General features: G+C 47.4%; 1 protein-coding gene across 1 annotated transcript; it reads right to left on the bottom strand.

The window, feature by feature from the left end:
• Positions 1-5,442: 5,442 nt before the first annotated feature.
• SLC29A2 (solute carrier family 29 member 2) lies at positions 5,443-13,569 on the bottom strand. The gene is made up of 12 exons (XM_080912462.1): positions 12,336-13,569; positions 12,026-12,107; positions 10,662-10,822; positions 10,373-10,512; positions 9,756-9,890; positions 9,465-9,562; positions 9,211-9,295; positions 8,286-8,428; positions 7,937-8,045; positions 7,768-7,853; positions 6,859-7,058; positions 5,443-6,409 (listed from the first exon to the last, which is right to left on the bottom strand). Exons 1-12 carry the CDS (start codon positions 12,362-12,364, stop codon positions 6,298-6,300), a joined length of 1,380 nt encoding a protein of 459 aa, XP_080768588.1. The 5' UTR covers positions 12,365-13,569; the 3' UTR covers positions 5,443-6,297.
• Positions 13,570-21,541: the final 7,972 nt, after the last annotated feature.

Raw genomic sequence — 21,541 nt, forward strand, 5'->3', positions numbered from 1 at the left:
CCTCCTGGGTATCTGGTACAGTGTGCACCATCGAGTCTGGCCTATCTTAGTATGGAACCCAGGGTTGTCTTCAAGTGGTTCTCCTGCTTTGTGTCCTCCATTGGTGGGACTCCAGGCATGCCTACCATGGCTAGCTCAATTTCTGTCTTAAAGTTTGGATGATATGACTGACACTACCACTGGTAACAGTTGTCCAGAGAAAGCATGGCTTCTAGCTCTGTGCTGAGAATTGTCTTCAGCATCAGCCAAGCTGCATGCAACCCGGCCATAACCTCTCCCCACTCTAAGGACCTGCTCAGGTGACACACAGGATCTTCTCAGGCCAATTCTGAACAGGCACCTCCCTGTGTATGCACATGACTTTGTAAATTCTTTGAAATTTGAGGGAACTTTTCAGTTCACCACAAAAAAATCCCTTCCAGATTTTTTCCTGCCAGACGCCTCCACTGTGATCCTTACTCCAGACAGCTGCTGGGGCATTACTGTGTCTCTCAGGTCTTAGAGACCGCCCCTTGACTAGATCAGCTCCCTCCTGAGATCTCTGAGCTACGCTTGGCCTCAGCCCTTCTGGCTGTTCCCCGATGTGGATGTGTTGAGACAGATAAAGGCAATTCTTTTCTAGCAAGGCCCACTTTCCCTCCCTCTTGAGCCAATCACGTGGGTCCTCGTGTGAATTGATTTTTTTTGTGGCTGTAGGAAAATCCCAAAGATTAAAAACTCACATAGAGGAGTGACTCCCAGAACAGCTAGGGCTACACAGAGAAATCCTGTCTCAAAATAAAACAGACAAACGGAAAACCCAAATAGAGACTCAACACATAATCCTTGAAAACATTTAAGATCCAAACTGGAACAACCAACCAACAAACCCAGAAGGGGAGAGAGACAGAGACAAAAATACTGCAAAGATTTATTACTTTTCGTTGCCTTAAAATTTTTTTGCCAGAATTTTTTTTTTAAGATTTATTGTCGAAAGTCTTTAGAACTTCAAACAAATAAACAAACCAAAGCAGGACTAGGAGGCACCTGCTAACCAACTCCAGTCTTTAGTGGTTCTTAACCCGTGGGTCAAGACCCCTTTGAGGGTCAAACAGTCCTTTCACAGGGGTTGCCCAAGACCATCAGGAAACAGATATTTGCATTATAATTCATAACAGTAGCAAAATTATAGTTAAGAAGTAGCAGCAAAAGTAATTTTATGATTGGGAGTCACCACAACATGAGCTGTATTAAAGGGACACAACAGTAGGAAGGTTGAGAATGCCCTAGGCTTAGTCAGGTGACTTCAGCCAAACCCTGAGAAAAAAAAAAACAACAGGACACCATCCAGGTCCACCCACAGTATCATGGCAACAGCTATGACTACAGAGGCATGCCCTGTTCTGTCATGCTCTGATGTCCCCTCATTGATTCCTTATAGTAGGCTGACTACCTCAAAATATCTTTCCATGTTACATGGCTGTGCTCTCCCATGAGGAATGAGTCAATTGGATCCTCTCACAAAGGAAGATGGATCAGGCCATATCATAAGGGTCAACTAATTGGTACCTGGTCCTTGCTCAAAACTCAGCTCAAGGGCTGGTTCAGCAGTTAAGAGTACTGGCTGCTCTAGAAGACCCAGGTTCAATTCCCAGCACCCACAAGATGGTCACAGACATCTGCAACTCCAGTTTCAGGGTGTCTCACGCTCTCTTCTGACTTCTAAGGGCACCATGCACACATGTGATACACAGACATACATGTAGGCAAAACATCTAGACCCAGTCTTAGCCTAGTGACCCTAACCAGACCAAGGTTTCAGCACTATCCAAAGCAGAGACCATGGCTGTGGTGAGTGGCCAGGGAAGGAGCTCACCAATTCACGTGTCAGATAATTCTCTGATGTTTTTATTATTATTGTTTAGTTTTTAAACTCCACCTTCTAACCATTTTTACATATTATTTTATGTGTATATACCTGCATGTATGTGTGTGCACTACATGGACAGGTCAGAAGAGGGTGTCGGGTACCCAGGAACTGAAGTTACAGACAGTTGCTAACCGTAATGTGAGCACCGGCACTCTGGAAGAGCAGCGAGTGCTCTTAACCTCTGAGCCATCTCTCCAGCCCTGTTTGTTTCTTTTTGAGACAGGGCCTCCTGAAGTCCATGCTGACCTCAAATTCCCTATGTGGCCAAAGATGATTTTGAGCTCCTGATCCTCCTGCACCTTCCAAGTCCTGAGATTACAGGCAGGCACCTACCCCACTGCTAAGTGCTTCTCATGTGTAGAATTGTAGCCAGGGCTACCCAGCCTCCTTATAAAAGGTTCAGCAACTTTAGGGTCAAGACTGAGCTTCAAGTGCCTGTGTCCTTCCAATGAAGCTGGCTTGGTTCTCTCCATACTGATACTTCCAAGGGCTTGCTGGAGGGAATGGGCTGCTTTGAGGTGAGGCAGAGTCTGCTGGCAGAACTGTATCAGGGCTGAGGAGGTGGTAGGAGCAACACTGGGCAGCAGGAAACGGACAGACAGGCGTGTTGGAGGGATGCTTTGTGCACTGTGTGAAGATGTGTCTTTGTCCTTCTTTGCCTGCCTGCACCTTTTGATTGGTTAAAATAAAAAGCCTATGGTCTACAGCAAAAGGCAGAATAGTAAGGTAGGACTTCTGGGCAGAGAGAGGAACTCTGGGAAAGAGGGTGGCTTGGGAGATTTAGCAGCTAAGATGTAGAGGAGAGAGACTGAACTGCAGATATTGAAGAGAGGTAACCAACCAATCTAGCAGAACCTAGACTAGTATAAATGGGAGAACTGAGTTATGAGCCAGTTGGGGACAAGCTTAGCATGAGGCCTAGGCATTCAAAAACAAATATAAACCTACATCTCTTTATCACAGTTACACAGGGGCAACCCTTCTATTCAAGCATTTGTCCTAACACTGAAAGCAGCGTCCTTTGGGTATGGTATGTACATCTTTAATCCCAGCATTTGGAAGACAGAAGCAGGCATATCTCTGTGAGTTCAAGGCCAGCCTCATGAGACCCTGTCTTACAAAAGGGAGGGGTGGGGGATATGGACCAGAGAGACAGTTCAGCAGTTAGGAGCACTGACTACTTTTGAACTGCACCCAGGTTTTGTTCTTAGATGTGTGTGTTCCCAGCACCCATATCAACCCTTATTCCAGTGTCAGGGGATGTGACACTTCTCTGGTCTCTGTGGACAACACACACACACACACACACATGCACACACACACACATGCACACACATACACACACACATGCACACACACACACATGCACACACACACACACACACACACACCCCAACCAGTACAGAATGAAATGGCCCTCATAGACTCATAGGGAGTAGCATTGGAGGAATGGCCTTGTTGGAACTCAAGCCAAGTGTAGTGGCTCATGGTCTCTCCCTGTTGCCAACAGATCCAGATATAGAGCTCTCAGCTACCGCTCCAGCACCATGTCTGCCTGCACACTGTGGTCATGGTTTCTTCACAGCAAGAGAACCCAACCAAGATGTCACTCATATCTTATTTATTTATTTATTTATTTATTTATTTATTTAATGTATATGAGCACACTATCACTGTCTTCAGACTCACCAGAAGAGGGCATCGGATTTCATTACAGATGGTTGTGAGCCACCATGTGATTGCAGGGAATTGAACTCAGGACCTCTAGAAGAGCAGTCAGTGCCCTTAACCACTGAGGCATCTCTCCAGCCCCACACATACATTTTTTAAAATAAAAAAAAATTTTTTTTAAGCCAGCCTCCTTCTGGCATGTTCCAGTTGACAGTGGCTCTTGTGGATTTCCTGAGACTGCCTGACCTGTACCTGGAGGGAGGGATATTTTCCTGACCCAGCCAGCTGGGCCTAGAGGATTCTCGGGAGAAGACTCAGCAAGCATTGGGATCCAGTCCACCAGCCTCAATCAGAAAGTCTTGGCCTTTACTTGAGGTCTGCCTTGTAGCTTATTCCTGCTTCCAGAGTCATAGCTTACTTTACCATCCTCTAAGACACCAAGAGCCTGTGGTGTAAGCAAGTGCCCCGTGTTGGCTCAGCCTCTGGTATATGATGTGAGCGTGAATGTCCATGCAAGGCGGAGGGTAGAGAACCTTACTGGGCAGAACAGGGGGCACATGTGTGCAAAGATGAAGGAGTCCACTTCTCCATCTGTCAGGGACCCTGCTCAGGCTGAGCGTCTCTGAGGTTAGAATAACTGAGACTGAGCATCCCTGGGAGAGGAAGCGGATGCAGAGGAGAGCTGGGGGCTCAAGAAGGGGAGTAGCAAGACGTAGCTATTCAGCCAAGCGCTCTTCTTATGACCACAAAGCTACTGCTTCCTGCATTCTATTTACCTGTATTGTATGTAAGGAGTATTTGCCTGCACGTATGGATGTCACAGGATATCTGGTTGTTATACATAGAAAACCTAATTGTTAGCAAGATATACAGGCTTAAATTAGAACCTTAAAGAACCAGAAGTTCCTGCCTATTTTAAGGCAAGTTGCTTGAGAGAGGTCTGTGGTCTTTGATCCATGACTGGAGGTACCTGGAGCTACCCCACTGTAAAGGTGAAATGGCCCCTACTGATTTGGCTGGGAGGCCCCTCCCCATGACAGTGTGTTGGTTCATCTCGCCAAGGGTGTAGGGAGAAGGAGCTAGAGACTTTTATAAGCAATTGGAATAAAGCACACTCTCCAGAACAAACAGTATTCTAGGAAAGAGAGCTAATGAATTTGGAGGCACTCAAGAGAAAGGGAAACTAGCTCTGTAGAATAACAGAGATATAAAAAAATTATTTATGTATGAGTACACTGTCACTTTCTTCAGACACACCAGAAGAGGACATCAGATCCCATTACAGATGGTTGTGAGCCACCACGTGGTTGCTGGGAATCAAACTCAGGACCTCTGGAAGAGCAATCAGTACTCTTAACCACTGAGCCATCTCACCAGCCCCAACATAGGAGATTTCTAAAGAGCTGGTCGTTTAGTTGTAGAATCAGGCTTGTAAAGTGTTATTTCGTATGTAGTTCAGAAAATAAAGTTACCTCACTGAGATAGCAGGTTAATTCTATTTATACCTCCCATGCCTTTATTGCTATAAATATTGGGTAATTAAAACAATTATATATGTATGTGCCTGGTGCTCATAAGAGGGTGTTGGATTCCCTGGAACTGGAGTGAGTGCTGGGAATCAAACCCTGGTTACCCTACAAGGACCATTTGGCCTCCTCAGCTGTCAAGAGGTTCAGAGAGCCAGCATACAGATCTCTGCACCTCTCAGAACCAGCCCCCCTCAATCTGTCATGTGGTTACAACCATCCCTGCCCTACCCAGTTTCCTGAGGCCAATAGCAAGAGCAGGACTTTAGAATTAAACACTCCAAGAATCCATCATAGAAATTAACAGTTTTTATTGGATGCGGAAACAGGGTCAGAGGAGAAATGGGGTGAAAAGATGGTAGCAAGTACTGAGGGCACCTGCCTGGGGACCACTGAGGAAACAAAGCAAGCTGTGGGCCACAGGGTCAGCACCTACAAGGAGGGAGAGGAAGGCTGTAGCCTTCCTCTTCCATGGACCAGTCGAATCCCACCGGGGGACGATCCCTGCCCATCCCGTTCCAAAGGCCTCACAGAGGCTTCTGTGAGTGGTTGTGGAAAAACTTTGCAAACTGTAAAGTGCAGTGCATAACACATGCAGGCTAACTGCCTTTCTGTTAGACAGGCCCATCTGGATTTTAGGGGAGCCGGCTGTGAGAAAACCCTGTTGGAGGCTCAGAGGTCCTTTGAGCTTTCTCTTCCCCTCAATTTCCATGACACTCATGCCCTACTCAGGGCCTTGTGGGTGAGTAGGGGGAAGCTGTTGCTCTGGGGCTGAGCCCAGTTCCCACTCTGAGCCGAGGTAGAGACCATCAGGGTGTCCTAAGCAAGACCTACAGTGGCTTTGCTCCTGGAGTCAGTGGGTGGTTTGATGAACAGATGTAGTCCGGACGGCAGTGAATGGCTCAGGCTCCGGCCCTGTACTCTTTCCCCTGATTGTTGCCTTCCAATATGCTCTTTTGTGCATCTCAGTGAGCTCCATGTTTTTTCTGTCCCGTTTCACTCCTAGCTGAGAGGCAGATGGCCAATAGTGGATTCTTCCTCACCATACACAATGTGGCTATTAGCCAAGGTAGTTTCTGCCCTCTCCTGGCACCACAGACCAAGACCTGGCACAGCAGAGGTCCTTCCCCGGGAATGTCCCAGCTCCAGAAGCAGCAGTGAGGGGAGGACTGTGTGGAGCACTGATGGTCCTCAGAGTAAAGCCTTGAAGAGGAAGGAGAGAGAGGCTCCGCAGGAGAGTCCCAGGGCCAGGAAGAAGGTCATGAGGGCTCCGGCCACCTCCCTCTCATGGGGCAGTACTTGCCTAGAACACATAGAGACAGGAACTTATAGAGAATGCTAGGCTTAACCTTAGACACAGCTTCTGTCCCTCAGCACTGGAGTTCTAGTCTGGGTCTGACTCCATCCTGTGTCGTTATAACCTGGCCTTTCTCTGGGCTCAGTCTCCTCTGTAAAATGAAGTTGCTGCAAAAGAGCATCTTTCCGGACCTTTAGGGTCCAGCTTTATAGGGATCTAGATTCAACTGCTTCATTTCTCAACAACATATCCCCAACTGGTCCTTCCTGTCACGTTCAGTCTCCTGAGAGTCCCAGCCTTACTGCCCCTGTAGAAAACAGCTAGGCTACCTGGGCAGGTAACCTCCTCAGTTCCTAGCCCGGGACAAGTGCCACAGCGAAGACCTGTCCCATAGGATGGCACTCAAACAACTAGGCCCTCCCCATGCCCATCCCCCAACCCTTTGCTTCCCAGACCTGGGTGCCAGGCACATGGTGAGAGACACCAAGTAGCCGTTGGAAATGGCGAAGAGCAGCATGAACGTGATGAAGTAGGCATCCTGCCAGAAGATGATGGGCAGGCGGGCGCGCTGGGGCACATGGCACAGCATGAAGAGCGGAACAAACAGGAAACGCAGGCATACCAGCAGGGGCAGCAGCTGGCTGTCCTCATCTGGCTGTGACAGAGGCTCAGGTGAGTGTGGGCCCCTGCAGCTAGGTAGGGTGTGTGTGTTTGTGTGTTGGTGCCCAATGGAGCTAGAGTTACATGTATGCTGAGAACTAGACTCAGTTCTGGAAAAGCTTTTAGCCACTGGGCCATCACTCTTGCCCCTTATCTTTATAATAAGAACACTCAAAATCCTGTCCTCCTGCTTTCATGAAACACACATCTTCGGTCACGTGCATCAGAGCACCGGCATGTATTCCTCCAGACTAACTACAACTAGAACCCATTGGCCAACTCTCCTGGATTGGATTCCAAGGAGGTAGGAGGCTGGGTTTCCAGGCTGTGTCTCCACTTAGGTTGCTGAAGCTATACCTGTTACACTTCCAGAGAGCTTTCACATAAGGAAACAATACCCCACTGACAACAATCCCTTAAGAATCATGCTCAGTTCCTTATCAGGTACATGAGCCTTCATGCAGGGAAGGGCTGGGCTGGGGCTGGTTGCTGGGGACATGGTGCTCCACTACATGTAGTGACTTCTGTTTTAGAGGAACTCACCACCAGCCTGGCTGGCCCATTCCAGGGGACAGTCACTTACTGCTGTTCCAATGTCAGGTTAGGGGAACTACTGAAAGTCACCTTTCTATGTTCCTCCTCCCCTCCCTTTGGTCTCCAGTTACTTCCCAAACTTCAGCCTGGTTTAACCCAGACAAGCTCACCCACAGGAAGTAGGAAGTCAGGCTCCGGCCCAGCCAATCCATGACGTTGAAGAGCAGAAAGCAACAGATAGGGTTGAAGAACTGACCTGGGGGAGAGCCGATAGTCAGCCTGATGCCCATCTGCCCCCTTCCTTCACTCCCCCAGCCCCTGATTTAATCCAACACTCACCCCACTTCCCGGGGTTATTGGAGCTGGTAGTCACCATGGCTGTGATGGCGGGAAAGACCGACAGGGTGACTGTGAAGACCAACACAAGGCACAGCGCCGTCAGCCAGATCTGGGAGCCGGAGGCAGGGGTGTGAGTGGGCAGGGAAGCCCCATGTCAGTCATGCAGTCCCCACTCCAGCCCTGCTGCTGCAGCCCCGCCCACTCTCTCCCTAAGCCACCATGAGCCAATGAATGGAGGGAATAATCACAAGGTCCAATCCTGGTCTCATGGAGTCCCCAGGCTGGAGAAGATCCCTTGATGGTCGGTTAGAAGCTATCTCTTAGCTGAACCTTCAAAAAGACAACGAACCTTCCGGAAGACAACAAAGACTGAAGGTTTGCCTGGCTTCTGTGGTTCCTCCAGCTCCAGCTCCAGCTCCGGCTCCTTCTCGGGGTCAAGATCTAGAGTTGGGCCTGCCTGCTGGGGGCTGACGGGAATCCCATTCTTCTCATCTAGGGGAGAGGAAAGGCTGGGGTCAGGCCCATGACTCAAATTTCCAAAAGCAAGGAAGTCCTTAGTGTTGAAAAAGTGACTCTTTCCAGCCTAAGTATAGGAAAAGGCGATTAGCAGCGGTGACAGTCTGTTTATTGCTGTGTTGGGGATTGACCCACGGTTCCATGGCCTGTTAGACAAGTGACTGAATTAAGTCTGAGCACTCACATGTTTTTGTTGTTTGTTTTTGAAGATAGGATCTCTTTCTAGTCCAGACTGGCCTAGCCTCTGTTACCTAGCCTGACCTCTGACTTACTTTTTCCCTGTGCACGTGCCAGGCAATGAGTTAAGCATCTCCCATAGTTCTCTAATTGTCACTTTGCAATGAAGAAATGGATCCTAAAGTCAGGCATGGTAGCAAACACCTTTAGTCTCAGCACCCAGGAAGCAGAGGTAGAGCAGATTTCTGAATCTGAGGCCAGTCTGGCCTATGTAGAAAGACCCTGTTTCCAAAATCAACAATAACAACAACAAAGAAATGGAGCCTAGAGCAATCAAGTGATCTGCCCAAGGCTTAGAGATTGTGGATCCAAAGTGCTTTCCTGCTGCTTCTCCATTTTGTTCAAGAGGAAACTGAACCACAGGGTTGCGCAGATAGTCTCCCTTCATGGCCTGCTTTTGCTCAAATGAGGCTCAAAGGGATAAGCTGGGGGGGGGGGGTGGCAGAAGGGGACACTTCCCAGGAGAGTATACCTGAACTTTCTGTGTCTCTCCCACTTCCCATGCATGTCCTGGGGCTTACCAGCTTGAAGGAGCTCAGCTTTGGTCTCCACCTCCTGAGCTGGGGCCTGAGACAGCTTCTTGGTCAGGTAGTAACGGGCAAACTCCTGCAGAAGGATCAGCAAGTCAGTCCTGTGCAAGGCTTCTGTGTATCCCCCTCTACACCCTTGGCTGGGGGGGGGGCTGGGGTCCTCAGTCAACTTCTCTTTCTTCACCTCTTCTAGGGTTTTGTTCAAAATCCCCTACGGTGTGCATCTATCCCAGTGGCAGGCTTACCAGATGGGGCAGGCTGAGGTAACATATGATGGAGAGGAGAATGCCCACACAGGGTGTGATGAAGTACCCAAGGGCAGAGGTCTGGGCATCCACGCCACCTGTGACAGAAACTTTAGCTGCAGAGGAGGCACAGATCTCAAAGTCCCCATTTTCTGTAGCGTCACCTCAGTGCAAAGCCCAAGGGCCCTGTGCCTCAGTCTCTACCCCATAACCCAGGCATCTTCCTCCTCTGTCTGGTCTCCCCCAAATTCTAGAGGCTACCCAGCCCTCCAGCCCCTCAGGTCCACTCACTGGCCAAAGACATGAGCATAGCAAGGGCAGCGAAGATCCCAGCCAGGCCCTGACCACTGAGGAAGAGGGTGCTGTAGGTAGAAGGCATGGTACCCAGCTGCCCAAAGAGGCTGCCTTGAAGCACTGCACAGAAGGCTGTGGAGAGACATGGAGCAGCTTCTGAGAGAAAGTATCCACACGGTGCATGGGAGCTATAGTCTATGCAAGTGTGGGTTTTTCTGGGGACTTTGAGCAGTCTGGTAGAACACCCCTATCTATTTTTCCTCTCTCTCTCTCTCTCTCTCTCTCTCTCTCTCTCTGCTAGCCTGGAGTCATCATGTAACCAGGATAGTCTTGAACTCATAGAGATCTGTCTGCCTCTTAACTGCTAGGATTAAAGTTATGCACCACCATACCCAGCCTATTTCTCTTTTGAGATATAACCATTGGTCTGTGGAGATTCTGACTAGGAGGTCTCCCTGGGTCACTATGGGTCTTAAACAAGTGACTTTTTCCTCTTTGGACTCATTTTCTCCTCTGGGGATATGGGCAATAATGGTATTGCCTTCCCTTAAAGGATCTCCTGGGCTGATCTGGCACAAGGGAGAGGAGGGGAAGTTGGAGGGAGATATGCTTACAGTTGATGAACCAGACAGATGCCATGGTGATGGAAAAGAACAGCCCGGGGCTCAAGTCCACCTTCACCAACGCTGCTGTCAGGGCAAAGAGTAGTAGTATGGCCAACAGGCTGCCCAGAATCCGCACCGACTCAGGGATGCTGCTCAGAAGGGGGCAGAGGACATCAGGGGGCCACCAGGAGCAGATGGGCACGGGGCAGGGCAGTGAAGCTGGAGTGATGGGGTAGGAACAGGGAAGGGGGAGCAGGAGGTGTCCCCGACCTCTGTGACTGTCTCCCCAAGTTCTCACCACTGATACAGGAAGGAGTTGAGGAGCGTGAAGAGCAGTAGAGGCAGCTGGGACAGCAATGTCACCCAGTTGTTGAAGTTGAAAGCGTCTGTGGGACTGGTGTGGTTGGCGCTCCGGTTCTCAGCGCTGCTGTTGGTCCCTGCCAACCGACCCTGGAAGTACTGCCACATAGGGAGACAGTGTAGGGTCAGGAAACAGCCTTCTCTCTACCTCCCCATACTTGGTTAACATTTTGTTTGGTTAAAATCTGTGGGACTGTCTTTGCACTGTTCCTAGCACCTGGCACACAGCTGGAGCTAGATGTGTATACACTGGATTAAATGGCTGCTGCACCTGAGCCCAAGGCCTTGCTTCATCTCTGGTCCCATCTCCTCTTCAGTGTCCATTCCCACCACTCTAACAACCTGAACACGTATTTACTGAACACCTACTTCAGCTTGGGAACTAAGCCAATACATTCTCTCAGGCACACATATCCTAGCACTCTTCCGCTTGAACTGCCCATGGCCTGCAAGGCAGACCCTCATGGTTTTGGATCCTTTAGAATCTGATCCCAGACTAGACTTCCCTCTGATCCATTCTGGTAAGCAGCAGGCTGCAGATCTTTCTCTAAACATCTTTCTTTACTGCCACTCTGAATTCTCACCCACCCTTTGTCTGCTCATTCCTAGTTTACAAGTCTCTTCTATGAAGCAGAAGAAATTTCTTCTGAGAACCTTTAGCATTCTGCTTCAGGCAGGAACAGGAAGGCACGTGCCATGTTACATTATTAATGGATCTCAAACTCAGTAGCTGATTCATCTTTGGGTATCCAGGGTCCAGAACTGATCCAGGCACTCCACAGGCAGCTGGAAAGTTAACCCACTGAATATGTTTGAATAACCCTATCCCAAAGAAAACATAAGCCATTTATTTCTGCCTTTCCATAAAAGAATGCATGCTTTGGGGAATAGGGCCTTCCTCTTAATGGCTCCTCCACATCTGCAATGCCTGGTCTACAGTAGTTGAACATTAAGTATTGATTGAATGAATGTAATTCATGTCATTGCAAAGAAAGCCAAAGACTTGGGAAAACCACTTTTAGAGTGACTGGCTAGAAATAACGACAAAGGACATGGGATGGTAGCTCCTTTGCTTGTCCAACTCCCTGCGATGATGACCCTGCCCCTCTGGGATCTGGACATTCCTAAAAGTTTGCCTAGCCAGGCAAGAGGCGGTTCCCTCTATGAGGCTTGATGCTTTCGCTGACAGGTGAGTTGTAGTAGGTGGCCTGGTGAGGAAAGTGGGTACTGAACCGCAGTCCAAGACGACTGGAGGGATGGAGATTTGTGGCCATGTGGTCGCCCATCGGCCGCGGGTCTCACCGGGATGGCGGTAATGAAGAAGTTCCAGGGGAGGAGGGTGCCCAGCCCCAGAATGAAGAAGCTGATCCCGACCAGGTGATAGCTGTGGGGATCAATCAGAAGGTCACCCCGAGGACGTACGCCTGGGCCGCCCTAGCCACCCCTCAGTAGAACGGACTACAATCCCCATCACCCTGGTTCAGGCAGCCATGGGAATCGGATGATGGGAATTGTAGTCCCATTGGTCTTGGCGCCGAGGAGCATCTAGCGGGAATTCGCAGGCTTATGACCAACTGGGCCCTGATACGCACCACATGGGTTCCCGCCTCACCTGTCCCGAGGGGCGTTTCCGCGCGCCATGGCTGCCGCAGTCCTAATGCGCCAGATCTACTGCAGGGCGGTTGCACCTGCGCCTACTCAGGCAGGGCTGGGAGGCCGAAGGACAGCAACGCTGGCCGGTGTCCGGGAATCCCAAGGTCGCAGCGCTGTAGCCAGTGAGAGGGTCCGGGTTGGGTTACAATGTGGACCACGTTTTTTTCAGGCTCGGACTTCGGCTCCGCCTCCAGGGCGGGGACAAAGAGCCACTGTACCCCTCCCCCGAACTCCCGCTCTCCAGACTCCGCCTCGCTGGTGGCTGTCTTTGGGATATTGGGTTCCGGCTTCTTGCTTCCTTCCACTTGTGTAGCAGTGTCTCTTTGCCGTCCCTTCCCCTCACACCCCTGTCTTCTCCTTGGGCACGTGTCCGGAATCTCTGGGGAGGAGGACAAGGACTGCACAGGAGGGCAAGGGTCCGTTGGTAGTTGGACACAGCCGACCTAGCTGGGAGGTTCTTCCTCTTGGCATGTTGCGAGGTGGAGCAGCGTTTGCACCGTCTAAGGTTTGGAGCCCTCTAAACTTGCTGCTATCCAGTCAGCAGATCAGAAAGCCCAACCAGGAGGAGGAAGCCAGCGTCTCCTATAGTCGCAGAAGGTCCCGGCGCGGTGCCCTGAGGGAGTTTCCCCAGAGGTCGAGGAGGTCGCAAGGTATTTTTGCAAACGAAGCTCCCCAACATATATGGAAGACTGACAGACAGGCTCTTCTGCGGTACCTGGGTCCAACAAGGGGAGTTGAACAAAGGCTCCGGAGGGAATCTTGGCCCAGGGGGTGATATTCGGCTCCCTCCCCTGTAGTCGCTTCCGGCCACCACCACATGTGCTTAAAAACCTAATCTTCCTGCGGTTCCAAGCCACACCTCTTTAAATGTTATCTCTAGACAACTTTTAGTTAGAAGGCGTCCACCTTCTACTATTACTGCCACCTCGAGAAAACTGATAAGATTGCAAGTTACAATCTTATAATTTATGCATGGGTATGGTTTCTCTGGCATGGGGAAGTGAGACTTACTGTCTTTCTAAATTAAGAATATATTTGTCTGTGCTGGTGAGTGTTTACTGCCGAGCCTGATGACCTGAGGTCAAGCCCCAGGACCCATATGTTGGAAAGACTGAAATGACCCCAGCGGATTGTTCTCTGACCTCCACACAAGCACGGTGGCACTCTTGCTTCCAAATAACAAATGTAAATAAATGTGAATATATAAATATATAAAGTACCACAAATGTGTGTTTTAGAGAATACAGTTATTTTTAGAATGCTCTGCCTACGTGCCAGCCAGACCATGCTACTGCTACTTCTGTTCTGTTCCCAGAATCTAGCCTTGGTTCATCAAAGGTGGTGACTTAGACCATGGTGGATGCAGGTGGTACTGGGAACCCAACTCAGAACCCTATGCGTGTGAGGCAAACACTCTTACCCCTGGGATGCATCCACAGCTCTAGCTGGCGACTTTAGGGAGAGGACAGAATTCAGTTACACTGGAAAAGACAGTTATTCTTTAAGCTTTCCTTCCAGCCTTTCAGTATGCCAAGAGGGACAGTCTGAATTCATTTCAAACAGGTCTTCAAGGCCTTATCATTCCCTCTGCCTTGGGGCATCTCTTGATAATTTTACCTACAGGCAAGTTAATCACTTGCATTTTACTCATGCTTATTCTAATAATTACTATTGACCTGGTTTCCTACTTGACAGTAATAGGAAAATGAGTCAAAGTGGGACAGGGGGTGGGGACATAGCCCTGGCGCCGTCTTGAAGACAAAAATGGAAATGGGGGTCTGGGGAGCAGTGCATTTTGTTTGTTTTGGCTGGGATGGAGGAGGATGAGGCATTTCAGAGAAAGAACAGTCTGTCCCAGGACTGGGGACAGGAGAGTGCTGGCACACTGTGGGACATACTAATAGATCCCTTTGGCTGGGAGGAGCCAGAGCCTCCCTGGAGTTGGATTTTACTTCAGGTTCTCAGCTCAGTCAGACTGGGGATCTGTAACTAACCAATATTTTGCTTTTATTCTGTGGTGAAATTGTGTGCGTAACAGGACCCAGACAGGGAGCATTCTGATGGCACAGTGATATCCTAGGGGAGGCGAGAAAGGAAAGCACGTAGTAATGAAATAAGTATGGGAATAGTTAGTGCTCAGACACAGGAAGCAGTCACATGTTCCGCCCTCTTTATACAGCCAGTTATAAACACACAGCAGAGGCACCGAAAAGCTGTCTCTGAAAGGCCGCTGGTGGTCTTGAGGACGTGCTGTTCTGGAATGGTGACCAAGGCTTGGGGAAACTCCAAATGAAACAATGCAGCTGCTGCTCCGCAGACGGTGGCTGAGTCGCTGGGCAGTGCTGTGTGTATTTAAACCTTACAGGTAAATACACCGTGTCTGCATGTTGAGTGCATTTACAGCCCAGGCTCAGAAAATTATCGGGATGGTTTTAAAAAAATAATTGGTTTTATTCTTTTAATTATTATTTATTTATTATATATAAATACACTGTAGCTGTCTTCAGACACACCAGAAGCATCAGATCTCATTACAGATGGTTGTGAGCCACTGTGTGGTTGCTGGGATTTGAACTCAGGACCTCTGGAAGAGCAGTCTGTGCTCTTAACCACTGAGCCATCTCTCCAGCCCGGTTTTATTCTTTAGTACAGTTTTAGACTTACAGAATGGCTGAGCAAACAGGACAGAGTTCTATGTACTAGCTGCAATTACGACTCAGTTTCCCTCATTCAAAGCCTGTGTTAATGTGGCACAACCATGACACAGCTCCTGCTGCAGCACCATGTCTGCCTGCATGCTGCCGTTCTCCCCGCCGTGATAATGGACTAAATCTCTAAACTTGCAGCAGACAAGTGAGCTCCTTGGAGATGGCCCACCATCTTGCTCAGCTTTGGTGGGTGCCCTCTAGTGAGGCACAGCCTGAGACTTTGTCCCAGGATTGCTTCTTGCTACTGATGTGTTTTCTCATGTTTGTCTTTGTCATCGTCCTCACTTATTTGGCTTGGTGTGAGTGGACACCAGGAGACCCTCCCTGCCTATAGCCTGGTGTGGTTACTTCCTGGTTGACAGCCAGCTCTATGGGATACATTTCCTACAGATCAACGTGAAGATTAACTTTCATGAATTAATGCTGTTTCAGTGAAATAATGACTTGATAGAATTCCTGCTTTGATTCAAATAATTTTAGGAAGAAAGTTTAAGGAGATGGTTGTAGTTGCTTTGCCAGAAAGATATAATTAGAATGTGCCCCCCCTCACAGACTAGTAAGTAAAGGCTGTTTAATAAGGAGTACAGTGAGCTTTCATAAACAACACTAAGAAGAAAAATTGGCTTGAGACAGATTTGTGATCAAGGAAAAACATTCATTTTGGTCAGGTTCAAGGATGAGGCTACTGGTGTGCACTGTGATAAAACAAGGCTATGTGAAAACTGTTGCTTTGAACTTATAATGAGCTTTTAGAATGAAACACTGCTCTGAACTTACTATTGACATATTTCTGTAACTCTCCTTTTATGTAGCATTTTATCTACTAGGTAATTGTCTTAGTCAGGGTTTCCATTCGTGCACAAACATCATGACCAAGAAGCAAGTTGGGGAGGAAAGGGTTTATTCAGCTTACACTTCCATATTGCTGTTCATCACCAAAGGAAGTCAGGACTAGAACTCAAGCAGGTCAGGAAGCAGGAGCTGATGCAGAGGCCATGGAGGGATGTTACTTACTGGCTTGCTTCCCCTGGCTTGCTCAGCCTGCTTTCTTATAGAACCTAAGTCTCCCAGCCCAGGATGGCACCATCCACAATGGGCTGGGCCCTCCCCCTAGATCACTAGTTGAGAAAATGCCTTACAGCTGGATCTCATGGAGGCATTTCCTCAACTGAGGCTCCTTTCTCTGTGATAACTCCAGCTTGTGTCAAGTTGACACAAAACCAGCCAGTACAGTAATTTTTTCTTACATAGAATTATTTTTGTTTAAAAAGCTATAAAAAGCTGAAAGCAATAATAAAGTTGGGTGTAGCCCTTTTCTGCTTCATCCAGTGTGTGTGTGTGTGTGTGTGTGTGTGTGTGTGTGTGTGTGAGCATGTGCGCCTTTCTTCCTTCCATCCTTCCTTCCTTTTATTTTGTTTTAGTATAGAATAGAATTTATTTAGAGTGCAGGGGGGTGAGAGTTGAGAGGGTAGTGGAGACAGAGAGAGGCAGAGAGAGAGAGAGAGAGAGAGAGGAGAGGAGTAGAAAAGTAGAGGCCAACCATGAACATGTGAGAGACAGAGGATGAAGGTGGGGGATGGGGAAAGAGGACAGACTGGGAGCAAGAAAGTAAGAGGGCAAGAGCTTCCTTCCTTCCTTCCGTCCTTCCTTCCTTCCTTCCTTCCTTCCTTTCCCTTTCTCTGTGTAATTGCCAAAAGTCATCAGCTTTTGACCACAGAATAGCAAGTTAAATTGCCAGAAACCATTAGCTTTTGGGCCCATAACAGTAAGAATTAAATTGCCAGAGCCATCAGCCTCAGGCCCCCTGAACAGTGAGAGTTAAATGTCAGAGGTCATCAGCCTTTGGCCTTGGTCCCACCTCAGTACTTGGCCCTGTTTGGAGGAGGGCTGGCCCCCCAGCAGAAGACCAAGATTTATTCATTTCCCAGAGTCCACACGACAGCTCACAACCATCTATAAATCCCAGTTCCAGTAAAACCAATGCCTTCCTGCTTCCCATTTCACAGGTAAAACACTCAAACACATTAAAAACAAACAAACAAAAAAAAACTATGAAGATAAAAATAAGTAAGCTCGTGCCCACTTAATTCCCTTTATTTTCTCAGAACTGACTTTCTACTAGCAGTTAACTTGTTTTCTGAATTAATAATCTTTTTTGCATATGCATGTGTTCATGGTATGCATATGTTTATTCATGTTTGCATGTGTGTGGGTCTACATATATGCATGTGTATGCCTGTGTATGTAGAGATTCAAGGTTAAAGTCAGGAATCTTTCTCAAAAATCTCCTTACTCTTTGAGTCAGAGTCTCTCAATCAAACTTAGAACTCGTTAATTCAGCTAGTCTCACTAGTTCCCAGGATCCCTTCTCTGGCTTCTGAGGGCTTGAGTTACAGGAGAGCTACCACATCTGCATAGCATTTATGTGGGTTCCACCTTCAGTTTCTTGTTTGCACAGCAAGCACTTTAACCACTGAGTCATCTTCCCAGTTCAAGCTTCCCTTTTCTACAGAACTTGCTGAGTTCACAACAAAATGGAAGGGTACAAAGAATCCCCACACACTTCTCATGAGAGCTGCCCCCTGGCAGACTTCCTGTCAGTCGGTATTACCCCAAATCCACAGCTTCTATTAGAGTTCACTCTTGGAGTTGTACATCTGGGTACATGCTGTTATGACACACCATGTGCCACACATTTACCCTTCCAGCATCTAAAGGTGTAGTTTGAAAGACGTGTGCAGGCAGGCGGGTGGCCCCAGGGGCTGTGGGTGGAATCTTGGCAGTTTGTTACTTTGTTGCTTTTGCTCACAACTATAAAATTATTCTTGTTGTTACTTCATAATTAATTTTGCTGCTGTTATGAATTGTAATGTAGATCTCCCTATACAGGATATCTGATATGTGACTCACAAAGGGTGGCAACCTACATGTTGGGAACTGTTGCTTTAGGGGCTTAAAAATAGCATTTACGGGGTGCTTCCTTGGTGTCAGTGTTCTGAGCTCTTTATCAGCATCTACTCATCTAATCCCTAAGGGCTTTGGCAAGAGATGCTGTCTTGACTATGAGGAAACTGAAACACAGAAAAATTAAGGTACTTGTCTGTGTTCTCTGAAAGTAGCAGAGTCAGGACTCAAACCCAGTACACCTGACTGATTACTACAAATTTCCACAGTGATGAGGAAAAAAATGAGAAGACATAGGCCCTCTGAGAGACCCCTGCATAGAGCCAGGAAATGTCTGTTGTCTGCATCGATTCCTGTTGCCATAACAAAATACCTGATACCAGGTAATTTATAAATAATAAAGGTTTATTTAGCTCACAGTTCTGGGAAGGTGGGGGGGGGGGAGTTCAAGAGCTTGTTACTGGCATTGATTTGAGTGTCTCACTGTGTCAGAACTTAGTAAAGCCATCGCTGGGTGAGACAGTGCAAGGTGTGTCAGAGGAGGCTGCTCATATGTCAAAGCCACTTCCCAGAGAAACCTCTAATCCGTTCATCTCTAAGTAGATGAATCTGTTTCTTAGGGCAGAGCCCTTGTGACTCAAACACTTCCCATAAATCCCACACCTCAAATACCTCTGGGATTAAGTGTGCAATACATGGGTTTTATCCAGACCACACCACTGTTTTTACCCCTCCAGCTGTGCACAGCTCTTCCTGTTGAGAGCTTGGACTAGGAGGAGGAAGGCTCAAAGTTTGTTTATTTTCTATGCAGGCACTGGTGGGGGATGGAGAGATGTCTCAGAGGCCAAGAGCCTGTACTGTTCAGTTCCCTTCAGTAAGGCACACAGTAGGCAGCTCACAACCAGCTGTAACTCTAGCTCCAGGGAATCTGACACCCTCTTTTGCCCTTCAAGAACTACCACATTCATGTGTCACACTCACATACATATCACTTTAAAAAAAAAAAACCAAAAAACACATATTCTCTCAAAGCCTGGTGAGATGGCTCACTGGATAAAGGCCCTTCTCACCAGGCTTGATGACCCAAGTTCAGTTCTGGGATCCACACAGTGGAAAGAGAGAATCAACATCCACAAGTTGTCCTCTGACCTCTGCACTTGTAGCACAGGCACACACACACACACACACACACTCACTCCACATAGGTAATAAATAAGCAAATAAAAACTTTATTTAAAAATATTTCATTAAATTAACTTTAGGCTTTGTGTACAGGTGTATATACTACAGATATAAATTTCTGATCCTCAAGATATCTCGTTATGTAATACAAATATTTCAAAATCCCAAATACCTCTGATCCTAAGAATTTTGGGTAAGGGAGATCATATATCATAACTTAGGGGCTCCACACCAGTTACTTGTGTGTCACTCAGCCCAGAAGTTGTGGGGGTTCTTTTTTTAATTTTGCTATAAAAATGATTTTATATATATATATATATATATATATATATATATTTTAGTGAGAACCCAGATCCTCTGGAAGAACAACCAGTGCTGTGAGTGACTGAGGCATAAGTTTCACTGTGTAACAGCTTTGATTGCCCTGGAACTCACACTGTAGACCAACCCAAAGCTGGCCTCAAACTCTCAAAATATCTGCCTGCCTCTGCCTTCCCAGGGCTGGGATTGAAGGTATGTGCCCTACCACCTGGCCTATTTTTGTTTAAAGGAGATGTTTTCTTTCTTTTCTTTCTTTCTTTTTTTTTTAAAGATCTATTTATTTATTTACTTACTTACTTACTTATTACATATAAGTACACTGTAGCTGTCCTCAGACACACCAGAAGAGGGCATCAGATCTCATTACAGATGGTTGTGAGCCACCATGTGGTTTCTGGGAATTGAACTTATGATCTTTGGAAGAGCAGTCAGTGCTCTTAACCACTGAGCCATCTCTTCAGCCCCCATGAGATGCTTTCTAATTTGTTTATTTATGTTCTTTGATTTGTGTGTGCATGTGTGTGTGTGTGTGTGTGTGTGTGTGTGTGTGTGTGTGTGTTGCATGAGTGGGGGGTTTGGGGAGGTACATCTTGAGGTTAGAACACATCCAAAATGGAAACCCCCTGGTTTCTTAATGCCTGCTGTTCTATAAAAAGGTCGTGTCAGTGCTGTCTGTGGTCGCCACAGGAGGGCAGCCTAACATTAGCTTGCAGACTGCAAAAAGCCTTTTTTCTTTCTTTCTTTAAGATTTACTTATTATATAAGTACACTGTAGCTCTCTTCAGACACACCAGAAGAGGGCAATGTATCCCATTACAGATAGTTGTGAGCCACCATGTGGTTGCTGGAAATTGAACTCAGGACCTCTAGAAGAGCAGTCAGTGCTCTTTCTTAATCACTGAGCATTGACAATCTCTCTAGCCCAAGCCTTGGTTTTTAACCACATTCTGGAAGGCATGTGAAACGTTCTCCAGTTTTAAGAGGGAATAAATGAGTTAGGAAAGAGAACTTTGCAGAAAGTTAGGTAATAGGTTTTCTCCGATGAAGAAATAAGCCAATCCGAGCCGAATTTTAAAAGTATAAAAATCCAGGTTTATTTAGGAATGAGTTCCTGAATAGCTCACCAGCCTCAGAGGACAAGACCAGAAAAAGAACACTAGGAACCCTAATGCTCTGTGATCTCCATGCAAGGAAAACTAATACATAAACTTCCCACAGGTTTAGAATGGTGACCAAGAAGCCTGCTATAACTGGACTAGGGCAGTGTGAGCATGAACCAGCCAGCTATGTGGGAAACTGCCTCAGAGAAAGTGTCACAACAATTCCAGTCATTTCCTTTGCCTTAGGTACCACTAAGCCAGAATGCTGGCGTCCTTTCCCATTCATTGGCTGGCACCCCAATCACCAGTGTAATGGTAAGGGAGGTGTGGCACGGCTGGAGAAGTAATTAAGTCACGAGAGTCAAGAATAGAACTCTGTTTTTTAAAATAAAGATTAATTTATTTTATATATGTGAGTACATTGTCACCTTTCTTCAGACACACCAGAAGAGGGCATCAGATCCCATTACAGATGGTTGTGAGCCACCATGTGGTTGCTGGGAATTGAACTCAGGACCTCTGGAAGAACAGTCAGTGCTCTTAACCTTTGAGCCATCTTTCCAGCCCCAAGAACAAAATTCTTTTGTTTGTTGGTTTGTTTGTTTGAGATAGGATTTCTCTGTGTAGTCCTGTGCAGGCAGCAGAAATCCACCTGCCTCTGTCTCTAAAGTGTTGGGGTTAAAGACATTCACCACCACTGCCTGGATCCAATTTTTTCTATTGCTGTAACTGAATACCTAAGACTGGGTAATTAACTAATTTACATATATGCATATTTCCAGACAAGGTTCTGTGTAGCCCAGGCTGGCCTTAAAGTCACTGTGAAACTTGTGAACTCCTTAAACTCCTGATTGTCTTGTCTCCAGGACTGCGGCGTGTGCTGCCATGCCTGAATTAAGCCGCTAACTCAGCTCCCATTTCAGAGGTCCAAGAGCATGGTGCCAGTACAT

The sequence above is a fragment of the Micromys minutus genome (assembly GCF_963924665.1).
Source record: "Micromys minutus genome assembly, chromosome: 2".
NCBI lineage: Eukaryota > Metazoa > Chordata > Mammalia > Rodentia > Muridae > Micromys > Micromys minutus.

Coding starts and splice junctions, on each gene's coding strand:
- SLC29A2 (XM_080912462.1), bottom strand. CDS start 12,364: ATGGCGCGCGGAAACGCCCCTCGGGACAG. Junction 10,513..10,661: donor AACTCCTTCCTGTATCAGTG/GTGAGAACTTGG, acceptor CCTTCTGAGCAG/CATCCCTGAGTCGGTGCGGA. Junction 8,429..9,210: donor AGCTGAGCTCCTTCAAGCTG/GTAAGCCCCAGG, acceptor CCTCTCCCCTAG/ATGAGAAGAATGGGATTCCC.